This window comes from Caloenas nicobarica, chromosome 1, assembly GCF_036013445.1.
Source record: "Caloenas nicobarica isolate bCalNic1 chromosome 1, bCalNic1.hap1, whole genome shotgun sequence".
Lineage (NCBI taxonomy): Eukaryota > Metazoa > Chordata > Aves > Columbiformes > Columbidae > Caloenas > Caloenas nicobarica.
In genome coordinates, this window is record NC_088245.1 from 90408183 (window position 1) to 90431560 (window position 23378).

Genomic DNA, 23378 nt, shown 5'->3' on the forward strand with positions numbered 1-23378 from the left:
GGCTGCATGGCCTCACACTGTGTGTGTGCTGAACCAGGAGGCTGCAGGGGCACAGGTCAGTCTGAACAGCCTTCCCATGGAATAACTGGGGACAGGCTACTGAGCTGAGACTCCTGGTTAGTTAAGTAGGTGGCTGATTAGGTGAGTGAGTGTTACATGTCACCATTTCAGAGGTATAATGGCAATAAACAGGCAACCTCCTCAGAAGCCTGCATTTCAAGGAGTCCCATTGTCCAGGTGCCACAGAGGTGCCTCAATGGTGAAGACAGGAGAGCCTCATCTACCCGTGTGATGAAAATGTGCAGCTTTGGGCTTCTGGCAAAGAGCTAGATTCTACTTCTTATCTCTCTTTGTGAGAATGAGAGGATCAAAAAGGAGTCCTCTCCTATCATTCTCTTATTCAAGTAGAACAAGTCAGCGGTGTTGGCATTCACCCTGGTGATCGAGAGAAACAGAGGAGCAAAATCTCTCAACAGAGAATGATCTCACTTCTGGCCCAGCTTATTGGAAGGGTAAATACTGAAAACAGTCAAATCATTCTCTCTGTCTTGCCCAGGGATCTTGAACAACGGGGTTGCTTGATATTTCATGCCTTGTATGGGGCAGGACCCTTTTCAGTCTTTTACCTGACTGGAGTGTTCAGATCCCTAGCAGATATTTTGAGCTCATGAGTTTTGCAAGACTGAGAGCATATAACCTGTTTTATAGGAGCTACTGCTATCTACTCTTCATCACAGACTACAATAAATACATCTGTGATTGATAAATATGGGATAATCTGCCCCCACAAACTCACCTTAAAAATCAGAAATTAATTAAATACCTAAAATACAGGCTTTCAGCCCCTCCAAATGTTTTTGTCAGCATTCCTACAATTTTGGATTCCCTTAGTACCTGCTATAAGCTGCCAATTATTCTTTGACTCTTGCTACATGCCATTAAAAGGCATAGCAGCTGCATCCCAGTGGGCATGTTCTTCTCCCCTTCCAAGCTCTTAGCAGCAGCACATCCGCTGATGTACAGACCTTCCCACATTACCTGTGTGGGGCGTCCCTTTGCTCTGCAACACGCCTGCCAGTCTGTATGTGTGCAGAAATAACCCTTTCATCATCCAGGCCAGTTGCAGGCACAGGTCTGGCACGCAGTTGCCTTAGAGATGACCAATAACTGTGGCAATAGCCAAGTATATAGCAGATTCCTGGAAGGCAAGAGCTGCTCCTGATGCCTGATTTGGGGCAGGCTACAAAGGCGAAGCAGCTGTGTATCTTTCCCCTTATTGCCCACAGCAGACACCAGCCAGGCTGGCCCCAGCCACGAAGCGGCAGCACTTCGTGTCGCCAATGGTGATGGCTCTGCTCATATAGGCAGCACCTGCACAGCCACGTGTTCTTTGCTCCCACAGGTCTCCAGTTTTCTGTGCACAACTGCGACGAAGAACTGAGCCCTCGTTTTCCCCACAGTTTGAAGAGGAAAAAAGAGCTTTAAGTAGCTGGCTACAACTTTCTGATCATGGAGTCTAGCTGCAGTGCAACTGCGATCCCCTCTGTCCATGGCTGCTCTTGCTAAGCTGCAGCATCTGGCAGGTCCCCTCAGCTGCTGATGCCATTTTTCACCCTCCTGCCCGCTCCTCCTTCCTTTGTCTTTCTGCCTCCTGAGTATCGAGTGTTCCTGGCAAAGGTGTCCTTCGACACGTTGGTTGATCGTTAGAGAATGGGGATCCGCTTCTGTTTATAACCCTCTAACCCTTGCGCTGGTATAACGGTCATAGACTGTCAGTTGAGGGAAGGGTGCACTGTCAGCAAGTTTGCTGATGACACCAAGCTGGGAGGAGTGGCTGACACGCCAGAGGGCTGTGCTGCCGTCCAGCGAGATCTGGGCAGGCTGGAGAGTTGGACGGGGAAAAATTTAATGAAATGTAACAAGGGAAAACGCAGAGTCTTGCATCTGGGCAGGAACAACCCCAGGTTCCAGTATAGGTTGGGGAATGACCTGTTAGAGAGCAGTGTAGGGGAAAGGGACCTGGGGGTCCTGGTGGACAGCAGGATGACCATGAGCCAGCACTGTGCCCTTGTGGCCAAGAAGGCCAATGGCATCCTGGGGTGTATTAGAAGGGGGGTGGTTAGTAGGTCGAGAGAGGTTCTCCTTCCCCTCTACTCTGCTCTGGTGAGACCTCATCTGGAATATTGTGTCCAGTTCTGGGCCCCTCAGTTCAAGAAGGACAGGGAACTGCTGGAGAGAGTCCAGCGCAGGGCAGCAAAGATGATGAAGGGAGTGGAGCATCTCCCTTATGAGGAAAGGCTGAGGGAGCTGGGGCTCTTTAGCTTGGAGAAGAGGAGACTGAGGGGTGACCTCATCAATGTTTATAAATATGTAAAGCGTGAGTGTCAGGAGGATGCAGCCAGGCTCTTCTCGGTGACAACCAATGATAGGACAAGGGACAACGGGTGCAAACTGGAACACAGGAGGTTTCACTTAAATATGAGAGGAAACTTCTTCTCAGTGAGGGTGACAGAGGCTGGAACAGGCTGCCCAGGGGGGTTGTGGAGTCTCTTTCTCTGGAGACATTCAACACCCTCCTGGACGCCTCCCCGTGTAACCTCATCTGGGTGTTCCTGCTCCGGCAGGAGGGTTGGACTAGGTGACCTTTTGAGGTCCCTTCCAATCCCGTGAAGGGAGAACGCGGCCGCGCATGCGCACCCGCCGCGGGAGGGGGTGCGGGCGGAAGGAGGGCTCCCGAACTACATCTCCCGGCACGCCGCGGGCCGCCGGCGCAAGCGCAGACGGGCCGGCTGAAGGGCGGGCGGCGGGGAGGGTTACCCGGAAACAGCGGAACCCCGGAGCGCTGTGACGGAGGCGCGCGACGGTGCTCCCCCCCCGCCAACGGCCGGTCGCAACCCCGTTCTCCTCCCCTCAGGCCGAGCGTGCCGGCGGAGCCGCCCGCCATGTCGACGGTTGCTGCCGCCAGCTGCGACACCAAGGACGCCGGGGAGGTGCGGGAGGAGAAGAAGCCGCTGAGGCCCTGCTGCGCCTGCCCCGAGACCAAGAAAGCGCGGGACGCCTGGTGAGGGCCGGCCCCCGCCTCGGGGGAGCGGGGGGGGCGGCCTCTGGTGGCCCTGGGCTCCCTGGGGCGGGTGGCAGCTCCTGGGCGGCCGTTCCCCTGCGCCGGCCCGGCCCGTCGTCGCGTTGTTGGTGCCTTTTAACCCGTCCTATGCCCACTCCCGACTTGGCCTGGGGGATTTCTCTCCCTGCCGTGCTGTTGCTGCCTTCTAGGAGTTTCTGTACCAGCCAAAGGGTTTGGGGAGCCCTCCCCATCCCGATGCTGGAGCACCCAAGGTGGGAGGAAGAGTGGGTGAGAAATGGTTGTAATAGGGTTAACTAGAAATGAAGAGATTAATATCTAACAGCCCTAGTTTAAAACAGGTTTCAGAGATTAGCTTTTAATGCTGCTTACAAATCTTTGCTGCTCTTGACTGACTGAAGCAACAAGTAACAGTAGGTAGTAACATTTTAATTGATTGTAAACACTGCTCTCTTTTAAAAAAATACTTGGTTTTTTAGGTCTCAGGATGGCATTTCTCCCAGCAGTGCAAAATTTGACGATGATGTATATAGCTGCATTTGTAATTATAGGCTTAGTTATGATCATAGGACCTATCAAATAGCATGAAATGCACTGCCAAAATATAGTTCCTTTGTCTGTGACAGTAAATTACTTTAATCTGGTGACCAAACTGTCCTTTTTTTTTTTTTTTTTTTTTTTTTTACCTGACAAGTGGTACAAACGTTAATCAGTGAGTGATGTAATACTGGACACTATTTTTGTCACAGTTATGGCCGTGTGTCTAGTTACGTGGTAGACCGAAGGTGAATCCAGGGCCCTCTGAGAATAGGGTGGCAGGATACAAGTCCTGGGTAAGGTGGAGCTGCCCTGGGTGGCCAGCACACCTGTCCATACTTACTGTAATAAAACTTAAATGATTAAGAAAATATTTTAGTTATTCACCATTTGGTAGTCTCTTCGTTTGGCAGCAAGAATAGCATAATGTGGCAGATGAATGTTGATAAGACCTGTGACCTGTGCTCTGCAGTGTGGTGGAATCCTCACCTCTGGGGACAGGAAGCGTTCTGCAAGTCAGTCAGGGAGCGAGTCTGAACTGCTTTTGCAGGATATGCCATACACCAAATCAAAAGTTACCATATGTGGTAAATAATTTTTTAAAGAGTAGCTGGACAGGGATTTTTTCCTTCAGGTTCCCTAAATAACAACTGAAGCTGGACTAAAACATTATGTGCTGGTCAACCTATTCTGTATTGGTCTCTTATTGGATAAATTTTGTTGCTTCTATACCGAATATTTTGAAACTGGTTGCCGGTGAGATCAGCATACTCGATGAAGTGATGCAACAGCCTCATGTTGTGTAACAAATCCCTGTCTAGACTTGCCCAGAACAGACACTGGCCTGTTAATAGGAAATTCTGTTACGCATCTCATCAGAGTTTTATGTGCACCACTCCAGCCTTGGACACCTTTTTGAGATAGCATTATACTTTCCAAAACAGCACTACCCTGGACAGGATAGGTAGAATGATCTCTGGAGCCTGACAGGGATTTTTGATTGTCCCAAACAGCTTGTCAGTTCTGTGGCTTTGACTAAGAATTAAGCAAAGATTTTGTTGTTGGACCTTGGAAATCTTTTTGTTTTGCAGCATCATTGAGAAGGGGGAAGAAAATTGTGGGCACCTAATTGAAGCTCACAAAGAGTGTATGAGAGCTCTGGGCTTCAAGATATGAGCGAGATGAGCAGGACTATGAATGTGGTGAGTATAGCCTTCAGGAACATGCTCGATCTCTGCCTCTGAAGTGCCATAGCAGCTCAGCTGATGCCACTGGAGGGCCCAGAGTGCACTTCACGATGGCAAAGGTATCTTCCTTATGAGAGAAAGGCAAAGTAATCCTCATTGCTGTTAGTGTAAGCACAGCTGTCCTTGTGAAGGTGGGAAAGCCTTTGTGAGTAGCTCTTCAGTGGCAGAGTATGGTTCTGCCTCTGTTGTCTTTTAATAGATCTGAACTTCAGCTTAGGTTTCTGGTGGTAGGGCAGTGTGGGGTTTGGTTTTTGAGGGATGTTGCTGGGGGCTTTTTTGTTGATTGTTGAACTGTCCCTCAGTATCCAGTGGAAATCCATGTCTTGTGAAGCTGTGTTTTTTTTCTCTCTTCTAGATGATGTCTGTGGTGTGACTGTTCTGGAAAGCTGCAAAGTAAATTATTTCTGCAAGTTATTTCAAAGAACAAATATAAACAAATAATCTATTTATAAAGACTCTCTAGTGATAGACGAAGCATCACATTTGTGGCTTTTCCACTGTTAGCTCTTGACTGCTGCTGTAGAAAATACTTTTTTCCTCTTAATAAAAGTCTGAAAATGACCAGTGTTCCTGATTTCTGTTTCTTTTAAGTAAATAAATGACATTGCCCTCCTCATTCAAAACAGTGTGCTGTGGGAATGAAGAGAATGAGAAAAGTCTGCTTACTCATTGAAATGAAAACAGTGATTACTCTGGTGTTGTGGATGAACAGATGGGCCTTTGGTAGGTTTTCCCTCTGATGCAAATTGAGGAATCATGCTAGTACCACTGCCCCATTACTGCTTTCAGCAAAGTCACGCTGAAGCTTGTAATGCTGTTTGTGACGCTGGGTCTAACTGTATTTGTACAAAGACGACCACAGCTTTATGAAATGAACTTTCTATAGAGTCAAAACTGGATTTGCTTTCTCCTATTCAAAAAAATTTGGAAGAATTCTGATGGCTGTACCCTAGGATTTAAGCTTCATTCTCTATAAGGAAGAGTTAAGTATTTTCCATATCAAAATCAAATTCTTGAGCCAGTAGTACTTCAATGGAAGGGATAGCAGGGTACTGCAGGTGTATGTACAGGTCACTTAACTGAAAGAAAATTTTTTTTCTTTTTTTATGACCTTTTATTGTTGGTTGTGTGCTAGGCATGCATGGGTTTTTGTTTTCTGGCTTTTTTGTTGCCTGTGTGACATGGCAGAGGGAAGGTGGTTGTGGCCTTTGATTCCTTCTTACAATCTAGAGCAAAAAAGTGCAGTTGATAGTTTTGTTACACATGTGGGACTTTTTGAGTTTCACACTATGTGCAACCCTAACATTGTTCTTCCTTTAGTGAATTGACTTTGCTTAAGATGGCATTGCTGATTACTACTTCTCCTCCTGTTAAGTTTTGTTTTCAGAAATTGAAGATACAAAATCTGTGCCTAATCTGGATTGTTCTCTTGGCTTTGATGCTGTTGGAGGGATCATTGAAGTAATGATCATTTCTCTGCCTGCTGGGCACTGCATACTCTGAGCTAGCAATGAGCAGGCTGTGAACGTTCAGTATGTTACGCTTGGTGCTGTCTCTGCCGAGACTCACAAGTTGTGTGAGGAGGTTTAGACCCTGCTTCTGCGAATGTTTCACAAAGGTACTAAAGTCTGAGGAAATGGACTCAAATGCTTGCACGGGAGAAGCTAGGCTGTTAGACTTAGCTCTACGCTGCTTGTCTAATCACCTGTCCTGAGATAAGTGTTGCACCCCTGTTGGCTTCCAGCCTAAGAGAAAGGACACATGTATTTCTGGCAAAAAGTGTTCCAAGCCTTCTGCAGCACTGTGTCCAGCTGGGGAGCAGGACCTGGTGCTCCTCTTGGCATTTATTGTTGTCTTGAGGTAAGAAACTTGAATAAGATCATTTACTGTTGAATGCATGAGCTTGAACTGAAGAGAATGTTAAAAGGTGGACAAGCACGAGCTTTGTGGTAGCATGTCCAGTCTGGGTGAAACTGTGGAAATGGTGCCACAGAGTTAAGAGCAGAGCAGGAGATGACAGTGGTCAAGTAAGAACGGAGTGTTATTTAAATTAGGTCAAGAAAATAAAAAAATAGGTCCCCGCACAATTATACATAAATTCTAGAAGCTTAAGAAATGTGACATCTAGGCCTGCATGAAGATAAAAGCATGGTAGACATTTTAGAAAGTTTTGGGAAGGAAAATGATGAGTGGGATGCTGCGATAAGGATACTAGACAACCATATACATAAAGCAACAATGGAAAAACATCGGTAGTCAAATCACATTTCATGCTGAGAGGTTTCATTTGTTACTACAGGATTCCTGTGGTGTGGATTAAAGGCTGGATTTGGGGCATAGGGGTTGTTGGCACTGTGTTGTTACTTACCGATGGAGCTGGTGACAGACACTGCTCTGCACAGGGTGTTGAATGAACCTGTGATGGCATGAAACATGGCAGTAGCTGCAGACTACTCTGACTAAACTATACAGCAGTACTAATAAATACCATATATGCCACCTTTGTCTCTTTGTGATTTGCCATGAACTTGTGTGGAGTGGGCTTTAGACCTCACCTAAAGTTTGTAGATTGAATGTAACTTGAAACATCAAGTGGATATTCCGGAGCTACAGGGATTATTGGTATATAACAGTTTTGCAGACTAATGTCAGCGATGCACTCTATAATAAATCAAAGAGGAGATGTCTGATGCCCTCTCTGACTTAATGACTAAGCCATTAAGGCCTTAGTGTCCTCCACAGGGTTGGACTAGTTTTCGGCTTATGGGATCAGTAGTGAACCTGTTACCTTCCTGAGGATGAGCAAAATAGCCAGTCGTGTAGCTGCTGTGAGATCCATGACTGATAATCTCTCTCAGTGCGGTACTGCTCTCAAGCAGGGGGCATTTATCGGCCAAACATAGTGCAGGCTCTGCATGTGGATTGCATAATTGCATGGGGCTAAATATTAAGTGCTACTGGTTGCATTCATTATAAGTGGGGAAATCAGTGGAGTACCTGTTTACACGCTGCCAGTTACAGCGCTGAAAAGCTTGACATGTCTAGTTCTCCACAGACCGGACTCATTTTGCTGTAATGCCTATGTGCCTTCTTCCAGTAAAGAGTCTTAATGCTGCTCAGGTGTTTTCTATGCACTTGCTTTCTTGATTCCAAATTGTTTTGGGCCTTGGTATCTCCCTTTTAATACTTGCGTGGCTTTCCCCTTGAATCAGTATTGGCTTTTGAACACTCGTCTCAGATGAAGCCCAGTGTCCCTGGATGGAAGGCATATATTCTAATTGAAGACAAGGCATGAAAATAAAATTTCTCTTTGGGAATTTAAGAGCTTTTTTTGAACTCTTGCTGGGTGGGTAACTGAAAGTGCTGTGAAGGCAGTCTGTATGGCAAATTAATCTCTAGCATGTGCTTAGCAATCTACCTTTTAAAAGGCTATATCATTCTCTCTACAACGTCACACTGAGCCCCAGAAGAAAAGCTGTATGGTTTCTTATGAGAGCTTTGCGCAGTTACTGCTGTGGTCTTAAAGCTTTCTGTTTGCCTTCCACGGGGAAGTCACAAGGGGCTCTCAGTACTCACGGTGCTGGGACTCCAGCACATGCCTCTGAGGTTACTGCAACGTTGCTGTCGATGTTCTGGAAGATGCCAGAAGAAGCACCTTCTTTGTCCTAACGAGTCATTGACACTGTGTTCCAGAGTATTTTCTAGCTCAGGAGTTTAACTGCAGAGTGAAATTAATAATTTTTTTTTTTTTTGGTCACTTCCTTTGATGTTGCTGCAGAAGATTTTTGGTAGTACGGAAAGGTGGGAGAAATTGCAATGTTGGTCCTCAGAATGCCCCCTCTAATGTAGTTCTACATTGCTGTTCATAGCAGTTCAGTTTTGTCTCACAGATCTTATGTAAAGTATCTTTAGTGATCTTGATGTAAAGTATCGCTCTTGATATCCCAACTCCCCATTTTACCAAATAGCAGCCTATCTTGGAAAGAGAGCCCTTTATAATACTGATTATTTTGCAGAGACTGAAAGGTAGAGCAGTTGTTGGGATCCTCTAGCAAGTACATGGTAATGGTATGAAAAACAGAACTTGGCTCCCAAGATTTTTATTATAGTGCTTTGGCTAAAAGATCGTCGTTCCCTCTGTGCAGAGAAGGTCAAGAGAAATTAAGTTCTTCATTTCCCTGTACCTCTTGCAGCTGAGCCTTTTTCTGCTTCAGTTGGTAGGATTTATTTCTTCACTTAAATAAGGGACCATCGGAGACAAGGTTCCCTGTTTCACTTGACCCTTAGCAGAATACGTCTTTCTGAGTGGATCATACTCGCCCCCTCTGCAAAGCTTAATTTGTCTTGTTGCCTTCCCACATGGCAACCTGTCAAGATGGCACAGCCTTTGCTGCTCTTAGAAGTCATGCCACTCTGTGTTGCATATGGACTAAATGTTGCAGAGGTAGATTGTAGTTTCCAAGACCATGATGAATTCTTCAAGATTGCTGTAAAGCATTGCTTGAGCCTCGCTGAGTGTATAGTGTAATTCCGGAGTACTATTAGTAGAAGAGCCAGTGTGTCTTTAAGTGAATGATGCCAATGGGAATGGCATGTTAGGCAGGGCAGCTGCAAGCTCGATCTGAAACATGACCACCCTTGAAACCCTATCTCTACTCCACTGACCCATGCAGGCTGACTTCATACTGTTGACTGACTGTGCAGGTTGTGTCAATGCCTGAAATGTGCGTCCTGGCAGTGGGGCAGATCCTACCCATAGGACTGATAACGTGTTACTCGAAGCAGGTAAGAAGTTGCATTTATGCATCTTTTCCATAGCTGACCATGGAGGACTGAACTTGGTGGGTCCTTCTCGTGCCTGTGTCCTGGGTTACCTGAGTGGAAAGTGTTTGCTTTCTTCTTCATGCTAAAGGAAGGTCTGGGAGGTTCCAAATAGCTTTAAAAAATGAAAATGTGAGATGGCTTTTCCTGAGGTTGCTTCCCAACAGAGCCTGTTATTTGTGGCGTGGGAGAATCCTCCCTCAACTAGGATTTCCCCACAGAACACATTTCCATGTGTTACATTCCCAAACTGTTATGCAGAATATTCTCCACAATAGATGAAGCTGAGTCGCAATGGCTCACTTACTCTAGCTTTATCCCTTGCACTCACAAACATGCGCCCGTGCAGAGCTTTACCTTGTGCCCCTTGGTCTAAAATGCCCTATGAGATGGAGCTGCCTGGTGCAAGGAGAGGCTGTGCTGCAGTGCCTGAAAAGCATTTCCCAAGAACCAACCTCTCTTCTTTCGCTGAGTCCCTGCCCTCGCTACGAGCTGCAGCAAGAACACAGGGTGACCTTTTTCCTTTTTTGTGCTGGGTGAAAGTCACGCTCTTGCAGGAGCACAGAGCGGTGCGGAGCCACACATGTGGCTGGAGCTCACTGCGATAAGCGGCTTGTTTTCCCCTCTCCTTTCCCTTCCTCGTGCTGTGCCGGGCTTATCTGGGTGCCTAAGTTATGTGAAGTAGCGGGTGCGTGCCTGCTCTCTGTTCTCCTCGCTGCTTTTGCTCCTTGGATTTCAATTCCAAACATGGTTATCCATTTGGGGTCTCTCTCCTTTCCGCTGCCAAGTGATACACATTCCACGTTCAACACCAGCTCCCTCCGCTGCTCTCTCACAGTCGCTATTTCCAGTGCCGGAGGGCTGGTGAGAGAGGCGGTGCAACGAGATCTCTGTCCGGTCTGCGAGTTTTCCAGCTAATGGCCTCAACTCTTTCTTTGACTGAACTCTTTTGGCCTCATATTTGCCAGCTCCTTTTCTCACCAGTGTGGCTAAGGAAGGGGCCAGCTGCTGGTTTGTGAGCCACGAAGAGGAAGAACTAGCCCTTTGGGGATTATTTTTCGGGCACAAAAACGCTCGGCGGCACTTTAACATGTCGCTCTGAAGCAGGCTGCTGTGGGACCTGCCGGCACTCGAGGAGGAGGAGGAACAGCTACCCAGCAGCTCTGGTTTCAGACCTTTGCAGCACCCTCGGTGTATTACAATTCGTTTTGAGCCTGGAGAGGGTGGAGAGTGGGGTAGGATGAGCACAAGCAGCCTCTCTTGGGACCAGGCTATTCTCCAGCCTACGGTGTGCAATGCCTGGAAGGAGATCATGGAAGGAGCAGCCTACCAGCTGGCCAGCTGCATCATCCTCCTGGGTTACATGGGGGGAAGTGGCATCTTTGGGTCCCTCTATATCTTTGGCCTCCTGGCCCCAGGCTACTTCTGCTACGCTCTGTGGGGCTGGCTGAGCGCCTGTGGGCTGGATATCTTCATCTGGAACATGCTGCTCGTCCTCATCTGCTTGCTTCAGCTGGCTCACCTGGCTTACCGGCTCCGCAGAGACACCATCCCGCAAGAGTTTGACCTCCTCTACAAGACCATGTACCTGCCCTTGCAGGTGCCCCTGGAAGTCTACAAAGAAATCGTGAAGTGCTGTGAAGAGCGAGTCCAGTCACTTGTCAGAGACCACAATTATGCGGTGGAGGGCAAGACACCCATTGACCGCCTCTCGTTGCTGCTGTCTGGCAGGTAAAGCCTTCCCTATTGCTGAACAAAGTCTGACGGCAAAGCGCTGTGGCTTGTTGGTGTAATTTCCTCCTCTGTAGAACTGAGGTCGTGATACTTCCCTTCTTCTGAAAGGGCTTTGAGATACGCATCTGTTTGTTGGGGAGGGAGGTAATTTGCTTTGGAATTTTTTTGTTTGTTTTCTTTTGCTTTTCTATATTAGCATATTTCAGGGACTGGTTTGCAGAATCAAGCTACATGCAGTGAAGCAACCAGCTCAGCCTTGTCTGTGATATTGTCAGGGAATTCTTTACCTCTTTCTCTGTCATTTTAAAGTGATCTTATTTCTGACGGGAGCAGGCTGGCTGTGAGAGAATTTCTCAAGGCAGGAGGGTGGTGTGTCTGGACCTGCAGTCTTTGGGGTTACCAGGTGTATCTCTGTGATGTGAATGGCCGTACACTGAGTAGGAGTCCTCAGTTCACCTGCTCCCCCTGGCCAGCAGTGTTCAGGGAAAGGTTCTATCTCTGCTGCAAACACCTCAACCTTCAGCATCAGAAATTTTTCACTTTGGTGGTCATTTTGTCAAAAGAGAGAGAACTCTCCTGTGGTGGATTCTACTTCATCAGGCCTCTTTCTTTCCCTGTCCTGTCATGCATCCGTGATGTTCTTTCTTCTGGACCACCAAGAAGGACCTCAAAGACCTCTAGATAGTTGCAGCTGATTGCCTGGCAGGCCATGCACATTCACTATTTGTTTACTGGAGATTTGATTACTGAGTGAACTGTGCTGATGAAGTACTGGCATTTGTTCACCTGAGGTCCTGTGGCATGCCTCTGTGAACATATCTCTTAACAATTTGCAAAATCCAAATGCAAGACAAGTAGTAATGATATTGGCTTCCCAGCTGCTGCTAGACACTTGGCAATAATGTCAAGTGAGAGTGGGAAAGGAAGGAGATCTGTAAATGGGAGAACTGCTGAGCTGCAGGAGGTGTGTCTCACAAAGATTTTCCTTCAGGAAGACAAACCCAGCATCACCAGGGACTTGTGTTTTACAGTGGTGGTCCATCATCTCTGGTGGAGGTGAGAGGGTGTATAAAGAAGAAGGGCTGCCCTTCCTTTTTTTGGTGGTTGTTCCTTTTCTAGCATATGTTAAGGCCATCCTGGGAACACTGACCAGTGCTGAATGGGAAAGCACTGGGACAAAATTGGGTACACATCTTTCCCCTTACCAAATGTCTGTGCTGAGCAGCTTGCCCTGAAGTTTACCATATCTGCAAATAACGTTAGCAGGGAAGAGTCTGTGCTGTCTTGCCCTGCACTGGATAATCTGATGCTGCTCTGTGAGCAGGAAAGTGCTGCAACAGACAGTAAGCCAATGCTGGTGGGGTAGTTCTGCTCTGTTTTCCAGTGGAAAGTATGCATCTCGGCTGGTATAGGATACTCTATGGAGTTGGGATTGGATTTGCACTTCCTGGTACCCACTGTATTGCCTTGTGAGGTCCTTGCTGACCCAGCAGAGCATTGCTGCTATTATGGTGCCCCCTCTTAAACCAAACAACAGCAAGACAAGGGGCGCTTGGAAATGCAGAGTGTGCCTGGATCAGGGAACCTGCCTTGTGATCCCTGACCCTTCCAGGCAGCACTCCCAGCTGACTGGAAGCCAACAGTGAACTGAGCCTTGTAACTCCTGAAAGCAAGAATTGCCTTTGTGCATTGTATAACAGGAGGACATGGTGACAGGGAGGCACGAGGCCCCAAATCTGGTGATGCAGAGCTATGAGTAGAGCTCCAGAGTGCCCTGCCATTGCCCCAGGCCTGTGCAGCTCTCCTTCTCTGCTCCCACAGCAGAGCTGGGTGCAGGTTCGACCTTGACGTTGGTAGGCAATTGTAGCAAAAGTAGGGAAAGAGGTACTTGGGAGGCCACGAGAGATTGAATGGTAATGAGCAATAAACTATGAGTTTGCAGTTTGATGTGTCAGGAATGATGGCCAATGTGATTTTGGGGGGTTCTGGGTGTAACAGCTTCCCAGCACTGAGGCAGGGAATGCCCTCATGCAACCCTGAGGATGGGAAGAAGATACAAGTACAGAGAGCCACAGGCTGGCTTAGAAGTACTTGAAAAGCAGCAGCAGTCTTGCGGGCTGAGAAGTCCTGGTTTAGGACCAAGCATTGCACCTCTGAGGGACGGATTTCTAGCAGGAAACAGAAAACAGATTGAATATGGGGAAGTGGCAGCAAATCTTGTTTCCCACAGAAAAAGGAGGAACAGCCCCACAGACTGGAGCATCTGCAGCTTTTCTGTAGAGGATATGAGACCACGTGAGAGGAGAAGTCCTTTCCTCCCTGGTGGGACTGGCTGCCTGCACATTGTGTGAGCTGATCACATTCATGTGACATCTGTTTTGTGGCCTAAGCCTGTGCACCTTACCTGTCCTCTCTGCAGGATCCGAGTGAGCCAGGACGGACAATTCCTTCACTACGTCTTTCCGTACCAGTTCCTGGACTCTCCAGAATGGGAGTCGCTGCGACCCTCTGAGGAAGGAACTTTCCAGGTAACCCCACGTGGCCCCACAGCAGCCCAGCTTCGTTCCTTCCTGCTTTGCTGTGTGTCTGAGAAGGGCACAGGGGGGCTCATTATGCCATTCAAAGCTAACCGGGAATACTTTCCTCCTCTTCCTCATGGTTTAGCCAGCATAGGATGGTGCAATCAGCTGTGTTATCTTTTTTTTTTTTTTTCCCCTACCTTCCTCTAAAGACCTCAGTGCATCCTCCTACTATCAGCTGATAGCAGGGAGGGTGGAATGTGGTGCTTCTTTCAGTTTAGCAAGGAGATGAAGTACCAGATTGATGGCTCTCTTCCATTACAGCGGTCCCTACTACCTGTATTGATGCATTTGCCCTGCACACTGCTAGCCGGGTGTACCATTCCAGCATCAGGGTGGCAGCCATGGCAATATGCAGCAGTGATGTAAATACATAAATATCCTGTTCCTCATAGAAGTTTCTGATGGTGATGTGATTGGGGTGGAGAAGCAGAAAGGACAGTTTGCACCCGAATATGGTTCTTTCTGAGCAGAAGAATCCCTTGCTGAGAGGCCGTACCAATTCTTATTTGCAGCAACTGAAAGAATTTTGCTCTTGCTGTCAACACCCCACAGTATTTGGCTTTCTTTCTGGAGGAGGTTACTCAAGCCCACATCTCTGCTTTTAACTCGCATCCCAGGACAGGCTGATCCCTATCAGAGTGTCAGTCTAGATAGAATATGTCAGTTAGGGCATATGAGGAAGGATTTTGCTAATCGCTTGGGAGCATGGGACAGTCATGAGGAATGATGATGCCTTCTCATGAGGGCAGCCACATTCAGACTTGGTTAAACCAGCGTAGCTCTCCGAACCTGCTTTCCTTGAGTCTGACATTGGCCTATGTGTGAAACAATTATGGCTGTCGCTCCTGAACACTGTGCCATCACCAGGGATTGCAGTCTTGCAAGAGGAACAGTTGTAGGAGATGGCTGACAGCATGACTGTGGCACAGGGCTACAGCTCTTGAAAAGAAATAGGGATGTCGAGCCAAGATAACGGGGTAGAGAGGACAACAACCAACATGGCTGTACTAGTGGAGAGGGTACCTCATGTTTTACACAGGGCTTCAATCCGGCAGGAGATTGCTGCTAGCTCCTGGACTGTATTTGCCTAAGAGTCAAGCAGAAAGAGCAATGACTGCCCAGTGCTCCTGGCAGGGAAATGGCCATCTGGATGGCATGCAACTTGCAGAGACATCTGCAGCATTTTCTGAGCTAATTTCTGTGGAACTGAATGTTCCCAGACCTCCTGAGTGTTTTTATCTGTTGTGAGTGAGACAGCTTGGGAACGAGCTGGTGCCAGGCTGCACCAGTCTTGCCAGCACCACACTCTTGGTCCCTCTCCTGCTCTGCGAGACAGGGCTGGTCAGGGAGGTTGGCTGCACCTGGCACCAGGATCACAGAATCACAGAATGGTCTGGGTTGAAGGGACATCTGGAGATCATCAAGTCCAACCCACCTGCTAAAGCAGGTTCACCCAGAGCAGATCACACAGGAATGTGTCCAGGCGGGTTTTGAATGTCTCCAGAGAAGGAGACTCCACAACCTCTCTGGTCAGCCTGTTCCAGTGCTCTGTCACCCTCAAAGTAAAGAAGTTTCTCCTTGTATGCAGATGGAACCTCCTGTGCTTCCGTCTGTGCTCGTTGCCCCTCATCCTATTGTCAGGCACCACTGAAAGGAGTCTGGTCCCATCCTCTTGACATCCACCCTTGAGATATTTATAAGCATAAATAAGATCCCAAGGATGGGGAGGTAGAGTCCCAGGTGGGGAAAGGCTGCAGCCATGTGCTGGAAATGCCTAAAACCTGAGTCTTCTTACTGAGGAGCATGAAGAAGCAGCAGCCTTTGTGAGACCTGGATTCAGCAGGTGAGACTTGACCAGTCTGTGTTCCTGTCGGGACACTACTCTTAATGGCCAAGCTTAGCCATGATGATGTGCTGCTTTTGGCAGCTTTTTTAACCCACTAGTCCCTCTTGCCTGAGTAGTTAATAAAACCCGGTGGCATATCTCAAACTTATTCCTAGCATCATAATCATTTGGTTAAAAAAGTGCGTGTTTGACTCTGGGACTTTGTTGGAGAAGGGCATGGAAGGTTTTTCTTGTTCAAGTTTTCCTCATAGCTCTCTGGTTTGAGCATTTTCAATCGTGAGCCAGCCAAAAAATGGCAGAAGCACGACTCAGTCTACAAGGAGAGATGATTTCCTTGAGCTTCCTGCTTTAGCTGTGTCTTCTTCCCACAGGACTTCTGGCTTCCAGTGCCTGAAGGAGTTGGGTTTCAGGACTGGCACTTTCCCCTAGAAGGCTGAATTATGGGCTCTGCCAATGTCAGAGCACTTGTGTCAGGTGGATTCATGAGTGAAATCTGTCCTGCTCTCCTGGTTAGGAGGCAGGTTTTCTTATTACATCTCACTTAATCTCTCATGAGAAGTGGAGGCTTTCAATCATTATGCCAGAACTTGATTAGGAAAATGAGATTTTGGTCATTTGAATTTCTGTGTGACCCTTCCTCTTCCTCACCTCAGCCTGGGAAAGTCTCAGGGTTTTTTTCTCCTATATTTCTTTCATAAGGCAGCTGCTTGCATGGCAGTGGCATTAAATATCAAGCCCAAGGACACACACATGCAGCCAAGCAGTGTTCAGCTTCCCAGTGGCCCTCTGCCATGGTGGCTGGCCAAGGAGACCCTTGGATATAGACTGAAAGGGAGCCCCCGGGATATTTTGACTCTGGCACTTGTTCACATGCTGATGCCTCCATTACACTTGGATATTCTTCTTTGGCCCATGGCAGTTTGGCCCTTCCTGCATTTCTTATCTTTTATTATATTTATATATTACAATATACACTCATGTATTATATAATGGTTTTTATTATTAATAAGTCTGGTCTTACAGCTAGGGGAAAAAATGGTTCTGTTTGCATTGGCAAAATATTCGCAAAATGAAATGTCCTCTAAAATCAGTCCAATAAGACCTCACGTGAGTTCCCTACCTACACACAAACACAGTAAAACCCTTTTATTTCCTCTCTCGCTGAGCCGTGCTGCACATCCTTCAATGCCATTCAGCCCTGCAGCACCCAGCAGAGCTGGCGAGACAGGGTGTCCCTCTGGCACTGGCTGACCAAGCAAGGCGTCCAGGTGGCCCTTCCTGCACCCAGGGCCTTCTCAGAGCAGGGGTTGTGCTGCTCAGCAGCAGGATGGGCCAGCAGCCTGCCACAGGGCTCCCTGCTGGCAACTCAGACTGGCTCGATGTGCAGAAATGTCCTACTCTGTAGCATTTCTGTAGAGGGATAAGGATGTCTGTGCTGCGCTGCTCATTTCAGCTATATCGCTCAGGTGTCAACAGGGAGCATCATCGGAAAGCGAGAGGTGAGGTTCAGCAAGGGCATGCCACTAATCGCATAGGAAAGCATGGTCTCTGGCTCCCTGGGGAGAGGAAACAGAGGCGGGTAAGGATTTATCCGATCTTTCAGCTGGGATGATCTGGCTCTCCAGACCCACCATCTCCAGGGAGAGCAGGCATCAAAGGGGCTGGGGGCCTTCCCTGGAGAGAAGCCTGCAGCCCTAAGGTGGGTGACACCTCCCAGGTGATGGGGCTTACTCCACTCTCTCCCTGCTTCACAGGTCACACTGACAGCCGAGACCGACTGCAGCTTCATCACCTGGCCGAGGAAGAAGCTGTATCTCCTCCTGAGGAAGGACCGCTATGTTGCCCGGCTCTTCTCCTCCCACCTGGGCTATGACATCTCGGAGAAGCTCTACTCTCTCAACGAGAAGCTCTTCGCCAAGTTCGGCCTTCGCTTTGACATCCGCTTGCCCAGCCTCTACCATGTCCTCGGGCCAGCCTCCTCCGAGGGGGAATCGGAAGACTGCGAGGAGCCATCACTTACCTCCGGCCAGGATGGTGCCTCTGAGCCCCCTCCACAGCCACCACCACCGCCACCATCGGCTCCACACCCCCGGGCATCCCGGCCCGACAGTGACCTGCTGGGTGAGGACTCCACCAGTCTTGTCTTGGAAGATTTTGCTGAGTTGCCGGGGTCTTTTATGGACTATGTGAGCGAAGGGGAGTATATGAAGTGAGGGCACTCCTGGCATGGGCACACCTCACCCTGTGTGGGACCCCCGCGTAAGTACCCGCTTGTGGAAGCAAGTCCCTCCCGTGATGCCGCTGCCCGGGCAGAGCGGCGGCCCCCAGCCTCTCGCCCTCATTTGCCATGGGTTTGCTCCTCCACAGCGGTTTTTTTGCCTGCTGCCCCAAGGAATCCCAGGAGGTGGTCTCAAGCTGTGTGATTTTTCTTAAGGAAAAGCAGCAGGGCAGAGGCTTGACTCCAGGCACCAGCTGCACCGTGGGGTGGAAGGGCTGGTAACCTGGCCATAGGAAGCTCTTCCCTGCCCAGTCCTTTCTCCATCTCTCAGGAGAGGCAGAGAAACTGAAATGGTGTCCTGGCTGGCAGGTGGTACACGAGTACCCGCAGAGACCCCACAGGGCTTGACCTGGCTCGCCACAAGGTAGAGCTGTGCCTGGAGATACTCCAGTATTGAGCTAAGATGTCTGGAGGTGAGAGAGCACACAACCCAGGAGATGCTCACAGGGGTAGAAACAGCTCCAGGGTTTGCGGTGGGTTGATAGCAAGGAGTTGCTGCACACCCTGCAAGTGCTCAGGCTGGGCAAGGGGAGAAAGCTCAGAGTCCTTCCTCCCCCTGCCCACCACATTTGCTCTGTCCTCCTTGTTTCTGCTGAGCTTCAGCTCAGCCAGATCAGCAAAGCATTGAAAAGACTGCCCTGTGTGGTATAGCTCTTGCCTCCAGTCACCCTGGGTGGACTGAAAGGCTAAATATTGTTTTAACATACCCTAAACTCTGCTTTCTGGTGGGTGGGAATGAGATGCTCTTTTCCAAAATACCAGCTCCTTACTCTGCAAGGGAAAAATTCCTGGCCCTGGTGGATGTTAGGGCAGAAGAGCAATGCAGGCAAACAGGAATAGACAGGAGGGTGGCTTGTGCTTGAAACCCAGATCCAAGTGGCCAAGAGAGAAATTCCACACTGAGCTACTTTTAGCCAGCTGCTGCACACCAGCTGCACACCCCAAAATGTGCATTCCCGTTTCTGCTTCATAATAGCTGCTTTCCGGCAAACAGCTTCCAGACACCAAGCCTGGGACTGGGATTTCTGTCCCAGAAGCGGCCACTGCGTGTGTCCCAGTTGGGTCTGCGTAGCAGGGAGGAAGTTGCAGGGCTGGGCTGCAGCTGAGGAGATCGTCTTCCAGCAGGCATCCTTGAACATGGCGCAGCATCGTACCCTGGTCTTCCCTGCGCCTGCCTGGGTCCACTTCTGAGCTGCAGATGCTTGGGCTGTGGATGCAGTGGCAGGGACCGTGAAGCAGGACACACTGACTCCTGGCATGAGCCCTGACAAGTCTGCAGTAGTCTTCTTCCCTACTCTGCAGCGCTTGTGCACAAGCCTCTCCCCTGTGACAGCAAGGGGACTGTCCCGCCTCAGAGCTGTGCATGGAAAGGATGTCTGGGTCAGTTGGCACTTGCTATTTGCAGTAGACCTCTGACGGAAGAGGCCTTTTTTGCTGTTCCATCCAATTACTGTTCTTAGCTTCTGGAAACAGTGGAACTAGAAGATCACAGAATGTTAGGGATTGGAAGGTACCTCGAAAGATCTAGTCCAATCCCCTCGCCGGAGCAGGAACACCCAGATGAGGTTACACAGGAAGGCGTCCAGGCGGGTGTTGAATGTCTCCAGAGAAGGAGACTCCACAACCCCCCTGGGCAGCCTGTTCCAGGCTCTGTCACCCTCACCGAGAAGAAGTTTCTTCTCATATTTAAGGGGAACCTCCTGTGTTCCAGTTTGTACCCATTGCCCCTTGTCCTATCATTGGTTGTCACTGAGAAGAGCCTGGCTCCATCCTCTCGACACTCACCCTTTACATATTTATAAATATTGATGAGGTCACCCCTCAGTCTCCTCTTTTCCAGGCTAAAGAGCCCCAGCTCCCTCAGCCTTTCCTCATAAGGGAGATGCTCCACTCCCTTAATCATCTTTGTTCCCTGCGCTGGACTCTCTCCAGCGGTTCCCTGTCCTTCTTGAACTGAGGGGCCCTGTTCCTGTTTTGTACAGTTCTGCTTTCAGTTGAGTCACGTGCCTGTTCCTGCACTGCTTCCATGCCTCCAAACTCAAAATCTGGGATTTGAAGAAACTGGCCAGGGAAGGAACAACTGTATTTGGTTTTGCTTGAATCAGATAAGAAGTCAGCAAGAGTTTGTGGGTTTTGTGTGTGTGTGGGGAGGGTGTTTTGTTTGCTTGCTTTGTTTGTATTGTTGTTTGTTTTGTTGTTTTTTGTTTGTTTGCTTGTTTGTATTAAGGAGACATAGAAGGAAAGAGAAAAAAAAATCCTCGTTTGTTTTCTAGCTTAGAAGTCCAAGGAATGTGAAGTCCCTGGTTTTGTTGGTAGATTGCTGGAGATAGGAATTTGCAGCTTTATCAGTCCTTACTTGGAGAGGCAGGAACACTAAATCACTTACAAGACAGCCATCCTCCTAACTGTCAGGCATGTCTGTTGAATAGATGCAATCAAAAATGAATGCAGATAGTGTTGTAAACATGGTGAAGTCACTTTGTCTATGCTTTGCTTATATTTTGATTTTTCAGCGGAAGGATATCCATTCTCAGGTCATTGGCAGAATTCTCCTAGTTGATCAAGCGCAATAAAATCAGAATTTCAAATGCAATTGAAAAAGGAAGGAGGCAAGGAACACCATAGTGTTTTGGGTTTTTTTTTTCAATTGTTTCTACCTGGTTTTGGTAGTGTGTCAATACTGCGAACATACACACAAGAGGTGTGTGTGTATGTGTGTGGTTGGGGAAAGCTTGTGCAACACAGCACAAAGCTATTATTTCTTTCACATAATCCTTTAAAAACACGTTGGAAGCTGGAACCTTCTGTCTTTCTAGATCTTGCGAATGAGGCACTATCAAGGTGTGCTGATACTTGCAGTAGAGACCTGCAATAAAAGCCCAGATGTTTCAGAGGCTGGTATTTGGATTGGGGGAGAAGGATGATCTTCCTTGTCTGTCAGTCTGGAGACAAGAGCCAGTGTGGTGTGTTAATTTCTAAGGTAATTGGACAAGGAAACAGAAACTCTGTTTAATGGGTTCATAGCAGTGGAACGAGCACTTCCGTGTTACTCTGCTCACCACTTGGGTATCCTAATCACAACACGTCCCAGCAGCACAACATCAATTGTCACATCTGGACAATATTCCACAGTGACTGGAGTACCTGACTGCAAAAATTAGTGATACAAAGGGGCTGCAGTTTTCCCTTCTGGCCAGGCACTTGTCACAGCTCAGTAGATGATCTGAGCAGGGGAGTCATGTCCCAGGGAAAGCACTTGCATAACTCTGTCCTTGGAAGTGGTGAAAACATCCATAATAAGCAGGGATATTCCCTGCAGTGTCATTGTTTGAAGTAAGCAATAGCTGTGGTCTCAGAGGTCAGAGCTCCCCTGGGGCTTTACCCTGGTCTGTGCTCTTGTCTCCTTCCCTGGTAACTTCCAACCTGGGTAATCACCTTCCAGCTCTCTGAATTCCCCATGCTGAAGTGCTTCTATGGGTCACGTTCCTTTTCATTTTCTGTCACTGCAACGGCCGCCTTGCAATACAGGAGGGCAATTCTTGAATGCCGAAAGTGCTGCAAAGATCATGCAGAAGAAAATATTCTTGTGAGATATATTGGCCTACTATTCTTATTATCTAGTTCCCTGAAAGAGTTTCTAGTCTGCTTATGAGCAAGACAGACTGTGATATCCCACTGATGAGCACGTTCTTTCTCTGAGGAGGAGAGATATTTCAATAACTTGTAGGCCACCTGTTAAAAAGAGGCAGGTTCAAAGGTTCTGTTCAAAACTTGCTTTATCAGTGTACTTTTGTACAGCTCCATAGCAAAATAAGCTTTATTCCTTGCATGAAAATTCAGACAACCAAAAGCCACCTGCTTTTTCCCCTTTTCATGTCGCATTTGTTCTACTTTGCCGCTATCAAGTGCATTGCAAGATGTGGAGCTGTTGTTACCTAGGTTTGTACAGTCACATCTTGGGGCTGGCTTTCTATTTGGTAGGTGAGATGGATGGATGGGTGGATGGATGGATGGATGATGGCCTTTATCTTGGTATCTAAGTTAGTAGGAATTGTTTTACAACTGCTTTGAGAATAAAATTCAAAGGAGCTGTGGGCTTTGTTTCACCAATATCACAGTAGGTGCTTTGGAGAGGAGGGTTGATTTTGCTGTCTTGGCACGGGTGTATAACCCCATTTTCTGATTTATCACATGTTGAAGAATTACATAGTTTTACATGCCAATTTAGGAGGTGGGGGGAGAAGGGCAGGTAGTGGCAGGCTCCATGAGGTTTGTGTCTTGGGAAAGTTTGTAAGATTTATTTTTGTGATAATAATGGTGCTCTCTTTCTTTCTCTCTCTTCCCTCCACCCCACTCTCATTTTCCTCCCTCCTGCACTGCTTTCCTTCTGCAGCCTCTGGAAACCTTCTTCAGAGTTCTCCCCACCCTCTCTGCAAAGGACGAGCCCCTCTGGCTCCCACTCAGACCCCGGAACTCTAGGGAACAACAGGCTGTTCTGATCCCGAAGTGCCTCCAAGGGAGCATATGCTCACCTAGGATTCTGACCAGAGGGACACTCTTTAGCACGCACCAAGACGTCTGCCTGCAGACACGTACACACAGGAGCATGTGAAGCACACGCATGAGACTGCGGTGTGACACTCCAGCACCTCCCACCCCATGGTTGCTCACCAGAGCTGCCCGCCCCAGTGTGCTTCCACGGTTTGTTTTCTAGTTCTGCCTCTCTGAGGTGTGTTGGCAGCTCTGACACCAAGGTACACTGAGATCGCTGCAAATGATACCAGCCTGCTCGCAGAATCTGTGTTCCCTTTGATTTAATGATTCCCATTAAAGTCAGAGATGAAACTACTGGTGTTTGAGGATTTGGAGAGGGAGATAACACCATTTGAAAGGCTTGAGGTGATCTCAAGGCACAGAGGGGAAAGGAGAGGGGGAAATGGGCCGCTTGGTGGCTTTTGTAATGGGCTTGCAATGGAGAGCATGATGTGGGAATTCGACATCATGCATCTCACTGGGCATTCACTCTCTAAGACCAGAAATTATTTTTCCAGGGGTTAGGATTTCTCATTTATGACAAGCACCAATTCACAAAGAAGTCACCAATTTCTGGTGAAAGGTCAATTGTTTGAGTTGATTCATTTGGAATAAGAAAGGGGAGAAATTGGGACTGGGGGCAGGGGTAGGCAAGAAGGAGAGCCTGAACCCTTTTTTTTTTTTGTACTCAATGAGGAATGACTTCAGGGTGCACACACTG

At 48.2% G+C, this 23378-nt stretch overlaps 2 protein-coding genes across 3 annotated transcripts; both read left to right on the forward strand.

Annotated features, from left to right (window-relative positions):
• Positions 1–2770: 2770 nt before the first annotated feature.
• Positions 2771–5424, forward strand: LOC135995525 (cytochrome c oxidase copper chaperone). Its single transcript, XM_065646906.1, has 3 exons — positions 2771–3061; positions 4708–4818; positions 5219–5424. The coding sequence occupies exons 1-2, from the start codon at positions 2943–2945 to the stop codon at positions 4790–4792; spliced, it is 204 nt and encodes a 67-aa protein (XP_065502978.1). The 5' UTR covers positions 2771–2942; the 3' UTR covers positions 4793–4818; positions 5219–5424.
• A 4828-nt stretch (positions 5425–10252) lies between these two features.
• Positions 10253–22951, forward strand: POPDC2 (popeye domain containing 2). Of its 2 annotated transcripts, none has more exons than XM_065626685.1 (4): positions 10253–11415; positions 13838–13946; positions 17601–18105; positions 22518–22609. In XM_065626685.1, exons 1-3 carry the CDS (start codon positions 10925–10927, stop codon positions 18057–18059), a joined length of 1059 nt encoding a protein of 352 aa, XP_065482757.1. In that variant the 5' UTR covers positions 10253–10924; the 3' UTR covers positions 18060–18105; positions 22518–22609. The 2 variants fall into 2 exon arrangements, with proteins under 2 accessions (XP_065482757.1, XP_065482758.1); XM_065626686.1 differs by having other exon boundaries at positions 10255–11415; positions 17601–17967; positions 22518–22951.
• The last annotated feature ends 427 nt before the right edge of the window (positions 22952–23378 follow it).

Coding starts and splice junctions, on each gene's coding strand:
- LOC135995525 (XM_065646906.1), top strand. CDS start 2,943: ATGTCGACGGTTGCTGCCGCCAGCTGCGACACCAAGGACGCCGGGGAG. Junction 3,062..4,707: donor AAGAAAGCGCGGGACGCCTG/GTGAGGGCCGGC, acceptor TTTGTTTTGCAG/CATCATTGAGAAGGGGGAAG.
- POPDC2 (XM_065626685.1), top strand. CDS start 10,925: ATGAGCACAAGCAGCCTCTCTTGGGACCAGGCTATTCTCCAGCCTACG. Junction 11,416..13,837: donor TCGTTGCTGCTGTCTGGCAG/GTAAAGCCTTCC, acceptor TCCTCTCTGCAG/GATCCGAGTGAGCCAGGACG. Junction 13,947..17,600: donor CTGAGGAAGGAACTTTCCAG/GTAACCCCACGT, acceptor CCTGCTTCACAG/GTCACACTGACAGCCGAGAC.